Source organism: Manis pentadactyla, chromosome 4 (assembly GCF_030020395.1).
Source record: "Manis pentadactyla isolate mManPen7 chromosome 4, mManPen7.hap1, whole genome shotgun sequence".
Classification (NCBI taxonomy): Eukaryota; Metazoa; Chordata; class Mammalia; order Pholidota; family Manidae; genus Manis; species Manis pentadactyla.
Window position 1 is genome coordinate 42178342 of NC_080022.1, and position 13153 is coordinate 42191494.

Genomic DNA, 13153 nt, shown 5'->3' on the forward strand with positions numbered 1-13153 from the left:
GATCACAAACAAATAAATGTAAGTATAGCAGGTGGTAGTAAGTGTCATGAAGAAATAAAGCAGGGCAAGGGCAGGGACAGCGACTAAGACAATGCTATTTTATATAGAGTATTCTAGGAAACTCTGGTAAGGTGAAATTTGAGGAGAAACTTGAAAAATGAAGAGTGAGCATTGTGGATATGTACGGTAAGAATACTCTACATGAAGGGGACAGCAAATACAGTGGCCTTGAATATGAAGAAGCCCCAACCTTAGGTTTTCTGACTGTTCCTTACTTTTCAAGCTGTTTCATATTCTGCTAGCTGGTTCTGCTCCAATCACATCAACAATCCTCTAATCGGAGTCCAAGTAAAAAATTCCAGAAAGAATCCTCTGTTTCTGCTCTCAATTTATCACTCCACCATTACCCCCTTAATCCATCTTCTTTGTATAATAAGACTAAGAATCTACTCATCATTGGTCTAACAAGTAATGGATACTATACTGATAGGATAAGAATACACACAAAAAAGCTAAAATCTCCTATAGTCATTTGGATTGATACTGGCAATTACTTTACCACTGCTCACTATTTCCATACCAAAGAAATGAGCACAGAGTGAACCAAAGCCTTTAAGAATATAAATTAATTCTAATATAGGAAACTTAAACAACTAATCCTTAGCAGTTGCCCCATCAGAAACCACTGCATGTTATCAACACAATAATGTTCTAAGATAGAGACTATGAAAAAAATCTGCTAACAAAAGAACTTAACTTGCATAACCGTATCTTACAACTTTACAAATTTAACCTATAAAATATGAGTGAAAACTTAAGCCTCATATATTAAGATGTGAAAGAAAATGCTTCTATACTATAAATGGAGAACAAGTATGATCATTAAAAATTCTAAAATATATCAATAACTCTATATGTTTATGACATTGTATTTTCATGTCTATAATTGGAACCTACCATACCACTTTCCGTCTAGCACAAATGAGTATTCTGTCCCCATATATTATGATTTATGTTATATGGTAATCCAAGAAAAAGCCCGAGTTATCTTAAAGATTAGGTACTTTTTTCTTCCATTCCACTTACCTTAGCCCAATAGCGAAAGGCTAACACCAAGGGAGTAAAGACAGGTTCTGTTCTGCCAAGAGCAGCAAGTAAATCAGTAGTGAGGCATGCCATATCATTTCCTGCACTCACTCTACAAAGCAAACCACTGTGAATGAGAAACAAATTTTATTGCATAAATACCTTAAAAGACTAGAATATTTCAAACCCTGTGGCTATTATTTCCAATCACTGTATTTTACTATCTAAGAAGTCACAATAAATACAAATGCTTTAATAACTTAGAGCTAAGTGAAAATTATATATTTGTATCACTAGAGTTCCATATATATTAAAAATGTTTTAAATATTCATTTGTACTTCAGAAATAAATTTCAACCTCATTTAATATTTAAGTTCATGAGAAATTAATTTCAAGAGCAACATTATGATTCACCAAAATGTGACTTACATAAGAGAAAAGACTGATTTCACCCATGTTAAATAGTGCAATATACCTCCCCAGTTCATTCTTTTTGCTTTGCACACAACAAAAACAAAAAATGAAATACTGAACTGACTAGCTACTTCTTGACTCTAAATTTTTCCCATCTAAGCTTTCGTGATTTTATTGATATACAACTTCCAGATTAGAGTTTAGAAAGGATTTACATATTAACCCACAAGTAATGTTTATATGTAAGTGAATAAAGTAGCCACCTTAAATGGGGTGACAGACAGTAGAGATATTTCAGTGGCAGAGAGAATGTATCGAGGTTGCCACAGAGAGGTAATCTGACACAACATGATAGGAAAAAAACTGAAGTCAGAATACCTAAATTCCAATTCTAATTTCACCCTAAATGATGGGAATTTAGATAAAATGCTTAATGCCTCCAGGTCTCAATTTCCTAATTTAGAAAATAAAGAAGGTGAATTAGATCTCCACAGGTCCTTCTATCTTTGAATAAGAAAATATAGTAATCTTAAAATATAAGAAATACAGGTTAATAAACAATAAAAGAACACTATTATTACTGTATTGTTTCCATGTCTCTCCCATTGATCGCAAATAGGATTATCTGTTTCCTTTTGTAAAGGCACTTTGCTCTCTCAGACATGTGACCGGAAAGCCAATATTAGTCTTCAATGACTTATTCAATTTCAGTAAACTAAAAGCTAGATTCTAATAGACTGTGAGCTCCTTTGAGAAGAGAGGTTATTTCTTACTTATGTTTGTATCCCTATACCAAAGCAGTACCTAACATACAGTAAATGCTCAATACTGTGGGTGAATGAACTTGGGGGAAAAAAATGAAGTTTTGCATTTGAGTGTTTTATTTTCAACTGTTAATTCTTCTTCTTCACATGCTTTTGTTAAGCTTGCTATTCTAAATAAACAGAAATTAGCTTAGTCATATTAATCTAAGGAGGAATGTAAAACAAAAATTTTCTCTCTTGAAAATGGTCACTGAATATATGGTTATTTTTATTTTAAATAATACTTAATTTTTCTTCACTGTTACCAACCTTTTCCGATCTTTGCACACCACAACAGGAACTTTAGCATGAAAATCAGATTCCACATCTACATATAACACTAACAAGGAAAAAAATAAAACAAGTAAGCTAATGTTGAAATCTCTCAAATGTTTACTGTATGGTAAACATTAAGTAACAGTTTCCTTCAAAAAAAAAACTCACATTTCTTCTGTGGGATAATCCACTTTCTCATTTGAGCATCAACCCAACAGAACCTCTTACTTCTTGTGGTGTCATCTGCTATATATCACAGACCACAGTAACAGTCCCAAAATATTGTCCAAAAATTATAATCACCTTCAGAACAGAGGTTTTAACATCCCTGAAAGTCCGAATATTACCAAGTAAGTACCTAACCTAGTCAAAGTTATTAAACCTTCATAGCTACAGCAAGCAGGGGACACCATTTACTTCTGAGGGCTATATCCATTGGAGTTATGAAATGAGAATCAACAATGCTTTGACAGCTTAGTTCTTTTAAGTCATCCATGCAAGTAAAGGCTAACTCTCCTGGCCCCATTTTCTGTTAATATATGAAGAGTTTGTCCACCCAATCAAAGCTCCTAAGGAAGGGCTAATAGTGAAGCACAATTCCACTCTGAAGTCTTTTGCTACATCTCCAAGATAGGCCCCATGCCATCCATGTCAAAGCTAAATAAAAATAGATGGATTAACTTTATTTCATTTGAAGTTGGAAGAAAATCTCTTAGTAGTAATTGTTGAAATTATTAATTTATTCAAAAATTATGTGCTGAAAACTACATGTTGGGAATTGCATTATATATGGTAGATGTGACAATAAATCAGACAGAAGAGCCCAGTTAGGGATTTAGAAAACAAATATGTCAACAAACAAATCTTGTAGATTATAGGATAAAGGTCTTTAAAAAGTACAATGAAGGCATAAAGAGGGGAATAATCAATTTTATAATCAGACTGAATTTTGTAAACCTATGTTATGTGATTTAAGATGATCTATTCATGTATGTTAGTGGAAAAGACATATTTTAAATGTTTTTGCTAAGTTGATACTGTTCAGTGAGTCTAAAGAGATAAAAGCTCTGTATCTACCTCTTTAATATGCTTTAGAGTGTTTGTGCCATTAGAGAGAAGTATTTTTAAGAAATTATTAAAATCCCTTTACAGGATAAACTGGACCAAATTAATCCCTTAAAAACTAATTTTCCAGGAAAATGGCCAATAAGAATCTGATAAATAGTGGGAAGCTGATGAGGCAGACAGAGAGAGAAAAAAATGTTTAGAACTGACATTATAGCCAACGAAAGGGTGGGGCTAACATCAATAAACTGTATCTTCTAAGCCAAACTGCAATTGTTTTTACCACATATTTCTGACTCACAAAATTTAAGATGACAATAGTAATAATAATAATAATCCCAGCAGCAGAAATTTAATGTTACTATATACCAGCACTTTTCTAAATAAACTATGGCTTAACCTACTTCATCCTCACAACTTTCTCATCAAAAAGATACTGTATTATTTCTATTTTATAGGTAGGAAAACTGAACATTAACACTTAAGTAATTTGTCAAAGGACACACAACCAGTAAGTGGTAAAATTAAAATTTCAGCCTAGAAAGTCTGGCTCCAGATCCTGAGCTCGTAACCATTTACTTTGTAACAAAAAGGAATAAATAAAAACCAAAAAAATATAATATTCTAGATTGTTACCATATGACCTAAGGTTTGGTTTGAGACAACTGTAATTTTTAATTTTTAATTTTATAAGTATTTCTACCTATATGAATGACTTCTTACATCAAAATCAATCCAGACAGATAAGACACATAGGAAAAACTAGGTAGGATTTGGCTTATCTAATGTAATACAAGTTGTTAATTGTTTTAAGTGGAAAAAAATACCAATACATGCACACTTTTTTCCCATCTCTCCCTAAATATTCCTTCATCAATGATCACCTAATGATTGTGGCTTTTCTGTCTTCTTTTACACAATGCCAATAATACTCAAAGCTAACATTTTTAAATTACCCAACAGTTTTTTACATACCAATTTTAAATATGATACTTTTGACCTAATGACATGTAAACTTTCTAGTGTATCTATTAAGCAAATATATGTATATGTGTGTATATACATACATACACATATACCTATATGTAACATAATGACTCAAATATGCTAGTTTTAGTTTAACCTTGTTAGCCATATATAACACAGTGCATGTACCTTTAAAGAATTTTCTCTAGACAAATTTTAAAAACTCACCACTTTTTTTAAAAATCCCAAGCACTTGTATCAGAAGATCTGGATGATTCATCTAAAAAAGTTTCAAATTAAATCCATATGTTAATTTCAAAGTTCAAGTTGTAGAACTTCAAAGAGAATTCAATTTCATTAAACATTTAAATAAAATCATGCTCTATGCTTTAAAATAATGAAAATAGAATAGTGTTTTATTTTTACATTAACTTGTTCATGGAAGTAAAATCTAATCAATCAGGTAGTAGTATTCCAGAAAAACTCCTAGAATTAGTGCTATGAAAAGATTCTGGAATTTCACAAGCAAAACAAATAGGAAGGAAATTAGTTTACCAAATGATTGTTGAAGAAAAGTTGCTGAGATCAGAAATTTAAGGGATATTGTTAACTGGCAGTATGGCTTAGATTAAATACTACTTTAAATAAGCTTGTCAAAATGCTTAAGTTATAATTTGTACTTGGCTGCTATTTAAAAGTATTTAATAACTGTAATGACTGCATTAAAATAAAAATGAAAACATCAAATTTTCACCCAAGTCAAACTTCCTTGAACATAAACTAGTCACAAATTTAAAACACATAAAATGTCAGCTGATGATTTTAAATGTTTTATGCCAATAAATTAGCAATGTTAGCAGTGTTAAACAATATTGGTACTTTTGCTAATGGTACTTAGCTGATACCTATTAAAAGTACCCATTATGTACCAGGCACTATATAAAATACCTGATATGTATTACTTTATTTAATATAAAAGTTATCTCTACTAGAAATTAGGGAAGGTCAATTAATTGCTCATTGCAGCTGAGATCTGAACACAGATGAATGATTTCAAAGTTCTTTCCACTTTCTATACTGTTTAGCATAAGCAATAACTGTTCAACATGCTCAAATAAAGGCATTTTTTTTTACTGCCTTCCTCTGCCTCCTTTTCCTCCTGTCCCTTATTTCTTTTATCCCAACTATATCTAACACCTACTAGTCATTTCCAAAAGCACTGTTTAATTATAATGTGACATTCTAAAAGCCAGAGTTTTTAAAAAGATAAATAAATAAATAATACCAGTACTAGTAAGAACCACACAGGAAAGGTTCTTTTCTAATTACTTACCTTGGGAGGGAATTTTATATCTATATTAACATCACTACTTTTCAGAGCAAACTTAGTCAGAGATGAGCCATACAACCTAAGTGAACACTCTGGAAATAAAGGAAAAATATCAAAGCATGAAATAGCATGCAAATATGGGAACTTTAAAAAATAGTAATAGGAAGTTTCCATATATTTCAATTCTATACCTTCCAATTCTAGTACAACAATTATAGAAGAATGACATCCTTCTAACTGATCTACAAAATAATAAAATATGTTTCTCAGATATAGGGTTCAGGAACAGAGAAAGAAGAAATTACTCATAAAAGCTCAGTACTTTAGTAACAGTTTATTTAGGAAAGACTAGAATATTCAGTCATTTATTCTGTAACATTTAGAATTTGGTATTTAATATTAAATTAATATTCAGCATTTAATATGTAACAGTAAATAATATACTAACCTAGCTAAAGCTACCGTCACACATTTATTTATTTTTAGATACTTATGCAAGATACAGCATTTTAAATGAGGAAGTCAGTGACAATGCTCTTTAAAAATGCAAAGTGAAACCTAGGCAATTGTCACTGCAAATCTAAAACCAAAAAAACTGGCTTTCAAGAATTTACAGAACAAAATAAACAGCAACAAGAACATACTACCTACACATCTTTCTCAGAGTATCAATTATGTTATTTCAAAATCATAAGGTGGCAAATTTTAAAAGGAGCTCACCAGAAGGCAAGTTGAAAAATAACACGATTGAGACTGATCAGGCAGGTTTAGTTTTTTAGAAAGTGTTAAGTTCATACTCAGTTGTATATGTAAAAATCTACTTCCAAGTTCACAAAATGTCTGAAAATCATCCAACTCATTGAAATCATAAGTTTCATTTGTACTATAATAGTGAAATTTCTATATAAATAATTAAATTAGCATTCAAGGTATTTCAGATAGAAAACCACATTACTACAGAATTAATAAAGAGAAATAAAATGCTTTCCATTTCCATTTTTAAATTTCAACTTTACATATTCTTAAAATCTCACAATGGCTCCATATGAAACTATAATTTATCAACTGTTCAAAGTCTTTCTGGTGGTAAGAAATAAGTCTTATTTAATATACATTTACTTAAACTCAGTACTGATGCAAAAAAATGCTATGGCTAAGCAAATAATCTACACACAAGTGTCTGTAATAAACCTGCCCAGACTCCCCTTGGACCAAAAACATAAGCTTTCTGTAAAGAAAACAGTCAAAAAGAGATAATTGTCAATTTTATCTCTAATGTCCCTACCTAAAAGAAATTAAGTTTCCCCCACTATGGGGCAAAAGGAATTTTATTCAGTGACTGGTTGGAATGTATACAGTGAAAATAACATAACTAAAATGCCCCTTCATAACTCGATACTGAAAATTAATATAAAATATAATAGTTGACCACTAATAAATTATACTGTATCTGACATTTCTTTAATCTTTTTTTCTTATTATAAAAATGATGCTATGCCATAATTCTCCATTTTTCTTTTCTGAAATATTTCCTAAAAAAGTCATTTATAAAACAATTAAATTCACCTACTTTAAAGATACAAAAAAAAAAAAATGAGAAAGAAAACATCAAGAAATTTATCCTAAGTTCAAGAAGAAGCAAAAGGAAGAATTGTATCACTTTAAAAAAATAATTATAAAATATATTTTTGTACCTGGTAAAAATGTTGTTATAACCTTTGACATTTCCTCCACAATTTCCTGACGGACTCTGAGGTCATCATCTGTTATTCCTTGTTCTTTTGCTAATTCAATAACAGCAACACTTAAAGCAGCCAAGTGGGCAGGGGAAGGAGGCGGCAGAGAACGAAGCTCACTTTCTTCCTGTTTTTCCTATTAGTGAAATGTTTAACAACAACATAAAAAAAGATTCCTATTTTAATGTTCTTATATTTAGCAGAAAAGGGTAGAAATATATTAACTGAACAAAAATGTGCGAGATCCACAACAGCTAGGTATGTAGGAAAACAAGAGATAGAGATTCTTGCTTTTGCGAAGCAGGACTGAATGTTTGAGAGGTAAACTTGTTCTACTTTACCGTCTTGTTCTACTTTAATGTCTGCATAAATTCTGATGTTAAATCACAGTCAAAATACCTACCGTAAGTACAACACTAAGCTGACAATTTAGTTGCAGAAAAGAGAGATTTTAGATGTAGCAGAACATCTTGAATCATCTCTGGTCAGCACATACCCAATCAGAATAAATGGTCACAGGAAAACATCCATTTGATAGGGACTATCACCATATTTGATAAACTGCCTAACACTCTCTCTGTTATCTTACCCAACACCAGGCAAAATGTTCAAAAACCCTCTCTTCCATTAAAAGCTTGTAAGCCAATTTAAACTAAGGAGCTAAAGAGGAGCTCTATTACATATACACAATGACCTTAAAATTAACTTATATTGTGATTTCTTTTAAAAAACTGTTAACTGCAAAACCTACATAAATATAGGAAAATGCAAAGATGAAGAAAATCACCCACAATCTTACATGCTATTTCATCTTTTTAACATAAATGAGATTCTATCATTTCTTTTAGTTAATATTTTTAAAAAGGCATTTTCTATTATGACATTTCAGTCAAAAACAATCTATTTTTTGAGACATGGAGGCATCCAATATCTCTAACAATCAAAAGCAGTTTTTCTCCCCCTTCCCCAATATAGTTAAATAAATTTGATCTATTCCTCATTCATTGTTGCCATAGTTAGTGTTAACATAAGTAAAGGTGACCTAAGGCACAGAATAATCAAACATATGAGGTAAGACAATCTCATTTTTACAGGTTTTTGTGACTATTTCTACAATATTAATAATAATCTAAGTCTTGGATGAACATCTAAGCTTTCAGGACATTTTTGTAGGATTCACTTAAGTTATTAATAATAGCTTACTTAATGAGTGATAAAAGATTAACATGCAACAAAGTTATCTTTTTCTTTGTAATTGAAGTATCATTGATACACAATGTCAAGTTGGTTTCAAATGTACAACATAGGAGTTCAACAGTTACCCATGTTATTAGAAAGCCTCTACTGTGATTACTATCTACCAACATAGAAAGATGTTACAGAATCATTATGTTCTCCATGCTGTACTACCCTACACTTGACCAACTTACATAACGATTGCAAATTATTGTGGCCTTCTGTTACCCTGACACTTGCTCCCCACCCACCCTATCCCTTCCACCTTGATAATCATTAGTCACTTCCCAGGGTCTATGAGTCTACTGTTGTTTTTTGTTCCATTTTGCTTTGCTTTTATATTCCACAAATAAGTGAAATCATATGGTATTTGTCTTTCTCCACTGGGCTTATTTCGCTGAGCATAATATCCTCTAGATTCATCCATGCTGTGGCAAATGGCAGGATTTTACTATTTATAGCTGAATAATATTCCATTTTGTATATGTACCACCTATCTTTTTATCCATTCATCTACTGATGGACACTTAGGTTGTTTCCGTATCTTGGCTATTGCAAATAGTATGATGATCAATATAGCAGGGCATATATCTTTGTGAATCCAGGATTTTGTTTTCTTCAGGTAAATTCCTAGGAGTGGAATTACTGGGTCAGATGGTACTTCTTTTTTCAGTTTTTGAGGGACTTCAATCCTGCTATCCACAGTAGTTGCACCAATTTACATTCCACCAACAATGTAGGAGGGTTCTGATTTCTCTGTATTTCTTGTATTTTGGATAGTGGCCATCCTAACTGATGTGAGGTGATATCTCATTGTGGTTTTGATTTTATTTCCCTGATGATTAACGATGTGGAGCATCTTTTCATGACTGTTGGCCATCTGTATTTCTTCTTTGGAGAAATGTTGGTTCAGGTCCTCTGCCCATTTTTTATCAAGTTATTTGTTTTTTTTGGTGTTAAGGCATATGAATTCTTTAAATATTTTGGATGTTAATCACTTATCAGAAGAGTCAATTACAAATGTATTTTCCCATGGTAATGGTGTCCTTTGCTGAACAGAGGCTTTTGTTTGATGTAGTACCCCTTGTTCATTTTTTGTTTCCCTTGCCCAAGGATATGTGCCCAGGAAAAAATTCTTCATGCTTATATTCAAGAGTTTTATGGTTTCATGACTTATAGTCAGGTCTTTGATCCATTTTGACTTTACTTTAGTGTATGGAATTAGAGAGTCCAGTTTCATTTTCTTACATGTAGTTGTCCAGTTTTCCCAACACCAGTTGTTGAAAAGGCTGTCTTTCACCCATTATAAATTCATGCCTACTTTATCATATATTAATTGACCACATAGGCAAGGATTTATATCTGGGCTCTCTATTCTGATCAATTGAGATTTATGAGTCTGTTCTAGTGCCAGTATGAAATTGTTTAAATTACTGTAACTTTGTAGTAGAGCTGAAGTCAGGGAGCATAATCACCCCAGCTTTCTTATTCTTTCTCATGATGGCTTTGGCTATTTGGGGTCTTTTTTGGTTTTGTATGAATTTTAGAACTATTTGTTCATTGAAAAATGCTGTATTTTGATAGGTACTGCACTCAATCTGTAAATTGTTTTGGGCAGGATGGCCATTTTGACAATATTAATTCTTCCTATTCATGGGCATAGGATAGATTTCCACTTATTGGTGTCTTCCTTAATTAATCTAGTGAGTGTCTTACAGTTTCCAGAGTATAGGTCTTTAACCTCCTTGGTTAGGTTTATTCCTAGATATTTTATTCTTCCTGATGCAACTGTAATTGTGAGTTGTTCACCTGGTTTCTCTTTCTGCTAGTTCATGTTAGTCTATAGAATGCAACAGATTTCTGTGCTTCAATCTTGTATCCTGCAACTTTGCTGAATTCAGATATTAGTTTTAATAGTTTTTGGGTGGAGACTTTAGGATTTTCTATATATAGAATCATGTCATTAACAAATACTGACAGTTTTACTTCATCCTTACCAATTTAGATGCCTTTTATCCAGTTTTGCCTGACTGATCTATGACCTCCAGTACTATGTTGAATGAAAGTGGTGAGAGTGGGCATCCTTGCCTTGTTCCTGATCTTAGGAAAAGCTTTCAGCTTTTAGTCATTAAGTATGATATTGGCTGTGAGTTTCTCGTATATTGCCTTTACTGTGTTGATGTACATACCCTCTAAACCCATTTTGTGGAGAGTTTTTGTCATGAATGGATGTTGAATTTTGTCGAATGCTTTTTTACCATCTGTTGAGATAATCGTGTGGTTTTTGTCCTTTTTGTTACTGTGGTGTATGATATTGACAGATTTACGAATATCGTACCATCCTTGCACCTCTGGAATAAATCCCATTTGATCATGATCGATGATCTTTTTGATGTACTTTTTAATTCAGTTTGCTAACATTTTGCTGAGTATTTTTGCATCTGTTTTCATCAGGGATATTGGTCTGTAATTTTCTTTTTTTGTGGTGTCTCTGTCTTGTTTTGGGATTAGAGTGATGATGGATTAGATGGATTAGAGCCTCACAGAATGAGTCTGTAAGTATTCCCTCCACTTCTACATTTTGGAATACTGTAAGAAGAATGGGTATTAGCTCTTCTTTAAATGTTTGGTAGAATTCAGCTGTGAAGCCATCTGGACCTGGTGTTTTGTTTTTGGAGAATTTTTTGTATTACCAATTTGAATCAATTTCAATCTTTTTAAATTTACTGAGGTTCTTCCTGTGGCCTAGTATGTGATCTACTCTAGAAAATGTTCCATGTACACTTGAGAAGAATGTGTATACTTCTGCTTCGGGGTGGAATGCTCTGTAGGTATCAACTACATCTATCTGATCTAACATACAGCTCAGTTCTTCTGTTTCCTTATTTATTTTCTAAATGGTTGATATGTCTGTTGATGTAAGGGGTATGTTAGAGTCTCCTAAATAAATGTGTTGCAATCTATTTCCCCCTTTAATTCTGTTAGTATTTGTTTTACATATTCAGATACTTCTATGTTACATACATAGGTATTAATGGTCATATCCTCTTGTTGGATCCCTTTATCAATATGTAATATCCTTTTTCTGTTACTTTCTTGTTTTGAAACCTATTTTGTCTGATAGAAGTATAGCTATTCATGCTTTTTTCTATTATTTGCATGAAATATCTTTTTCCACCCCTTCACTTTTAGTCTGTGCTTTGTCTCTGCATCTGAAATGATTCTTTGGTAGGCAGCATATAGATGGGTCTCTTTCTTTATCCATTCTGCACCTGTATGTCTTTTGATCAGTGCTTTCAGTTGATTTACATTTAAGGTGATTATTAACAGATATGTACCTACTGCCATTTTATTAATTGTTTTCTGGCTGTTTTATAGCTCCTCTCTGTTCATTTCTTCCTCTTTTATATTCTTCTCTTGTTATTTGATGTTGTTCTTTACTGTTGTGATTGGATCTCTCATTTTTAAATTTTTCTGTATTTAATGTAGGCTTTAATTACCAAAGGTTCAAGAATAGCTTCCTTATTACGCTAAAGGTACTTTTTCTTCTTCCTCTTCCTCCTCTTCTTCACCTTTCACACTTTTTGTATTAGATGTCATAATCTGCACGTTTTGTGTACCTCTTGACTGATTTTGTGCATAGTTGATTTTGCTTTTTTGTTGTTTTAATTTCATACTTGCTTGGTAATTAATTGGTCTACAACCTTTACTGTGGGTTTATTTTCACGGGTGAAAGCTATTTAGCTTTAAGGACATTTCCATCTGCAGCAGTCCCTTTAGCATATACTGTGAGGCTGGCTTAGTGGTGGCAATTTCCTTCAACTTCTGTTTATCTGTAAATTGTTTAATAACTACTTCAAATGTAAATGATAATCTTGCTGGGGTAGAGGATTTTTGGTTGGAGGGCCTTCTGTTTCAGTACATTAAATATATCATACCACTCCCTTCTGGCCTGTAATGTTTCTGCTGAGAGGTCTGATAGCCTGATGGAATTTCCTTTATAAGCAAATTTTTTTTTTCTCTCTGGCTGCTTTCAACACTCTCTTTATCCTTGATCTTTGCCATTTTAATAATTATATGTCTTGGTGTTTGTCTTCCTGGGGTTCCTTTTGTTAGGGGACCTCTGCACTTCCGTGACATGAGTGTCTATCTCCTTCCCCATATTGGGGAAGTTTTCAACTTTTCAATTATTTCCTCAAAGAGACTTTTCTATCCCTTTTGTCTCTTCTCCTTCTGGTAC

The 13153-nt window shown here is 32.4% G+C and overlaps 1 protein-coding gene across 11 annotated transcripts in view; it reads right to left on the reverse strand.

Annotated features, from left to right (window-relative positions):
* TUT4 (terminal uridylyl transferase 4) overlaps window positions 1-13153 on the reverse strand; it is a 162557-nt gene that overhangs the window by 69574 nt on the left and 79830 nt on the right. For all 11 annotated transcript variants that reach the window (XR_008997007.1, XM_036893252.2, XM_036893244.2 and 8 more), the window contains exons 5-9: window positions 7636-7813; window positions 5945-6033; window positions 4840-4891; window positions 2575-2644; window positions 1087-1213 (exon numbers count right to left, since the gene is read on the reverse strand). Coding sequence is in view for 10 of the 11 variants with exons in the window: in XM_036893252.2 (XP_036749147.1) it covers window positions 1087-1213; window positions 2575-2644; window positions 4840-4891; window positions 5945-6033; window positions 7636-7813 (516 nt within the window). In the remaining variant the exon portion in view is untranslated. The remainder of the gene's footprint in view (window positions 1-1086; window positions 1214-2574; window positions 2645-4839; window positions 4892-5944; window positions 6034-7635; window positions 7814-13153) is intronic.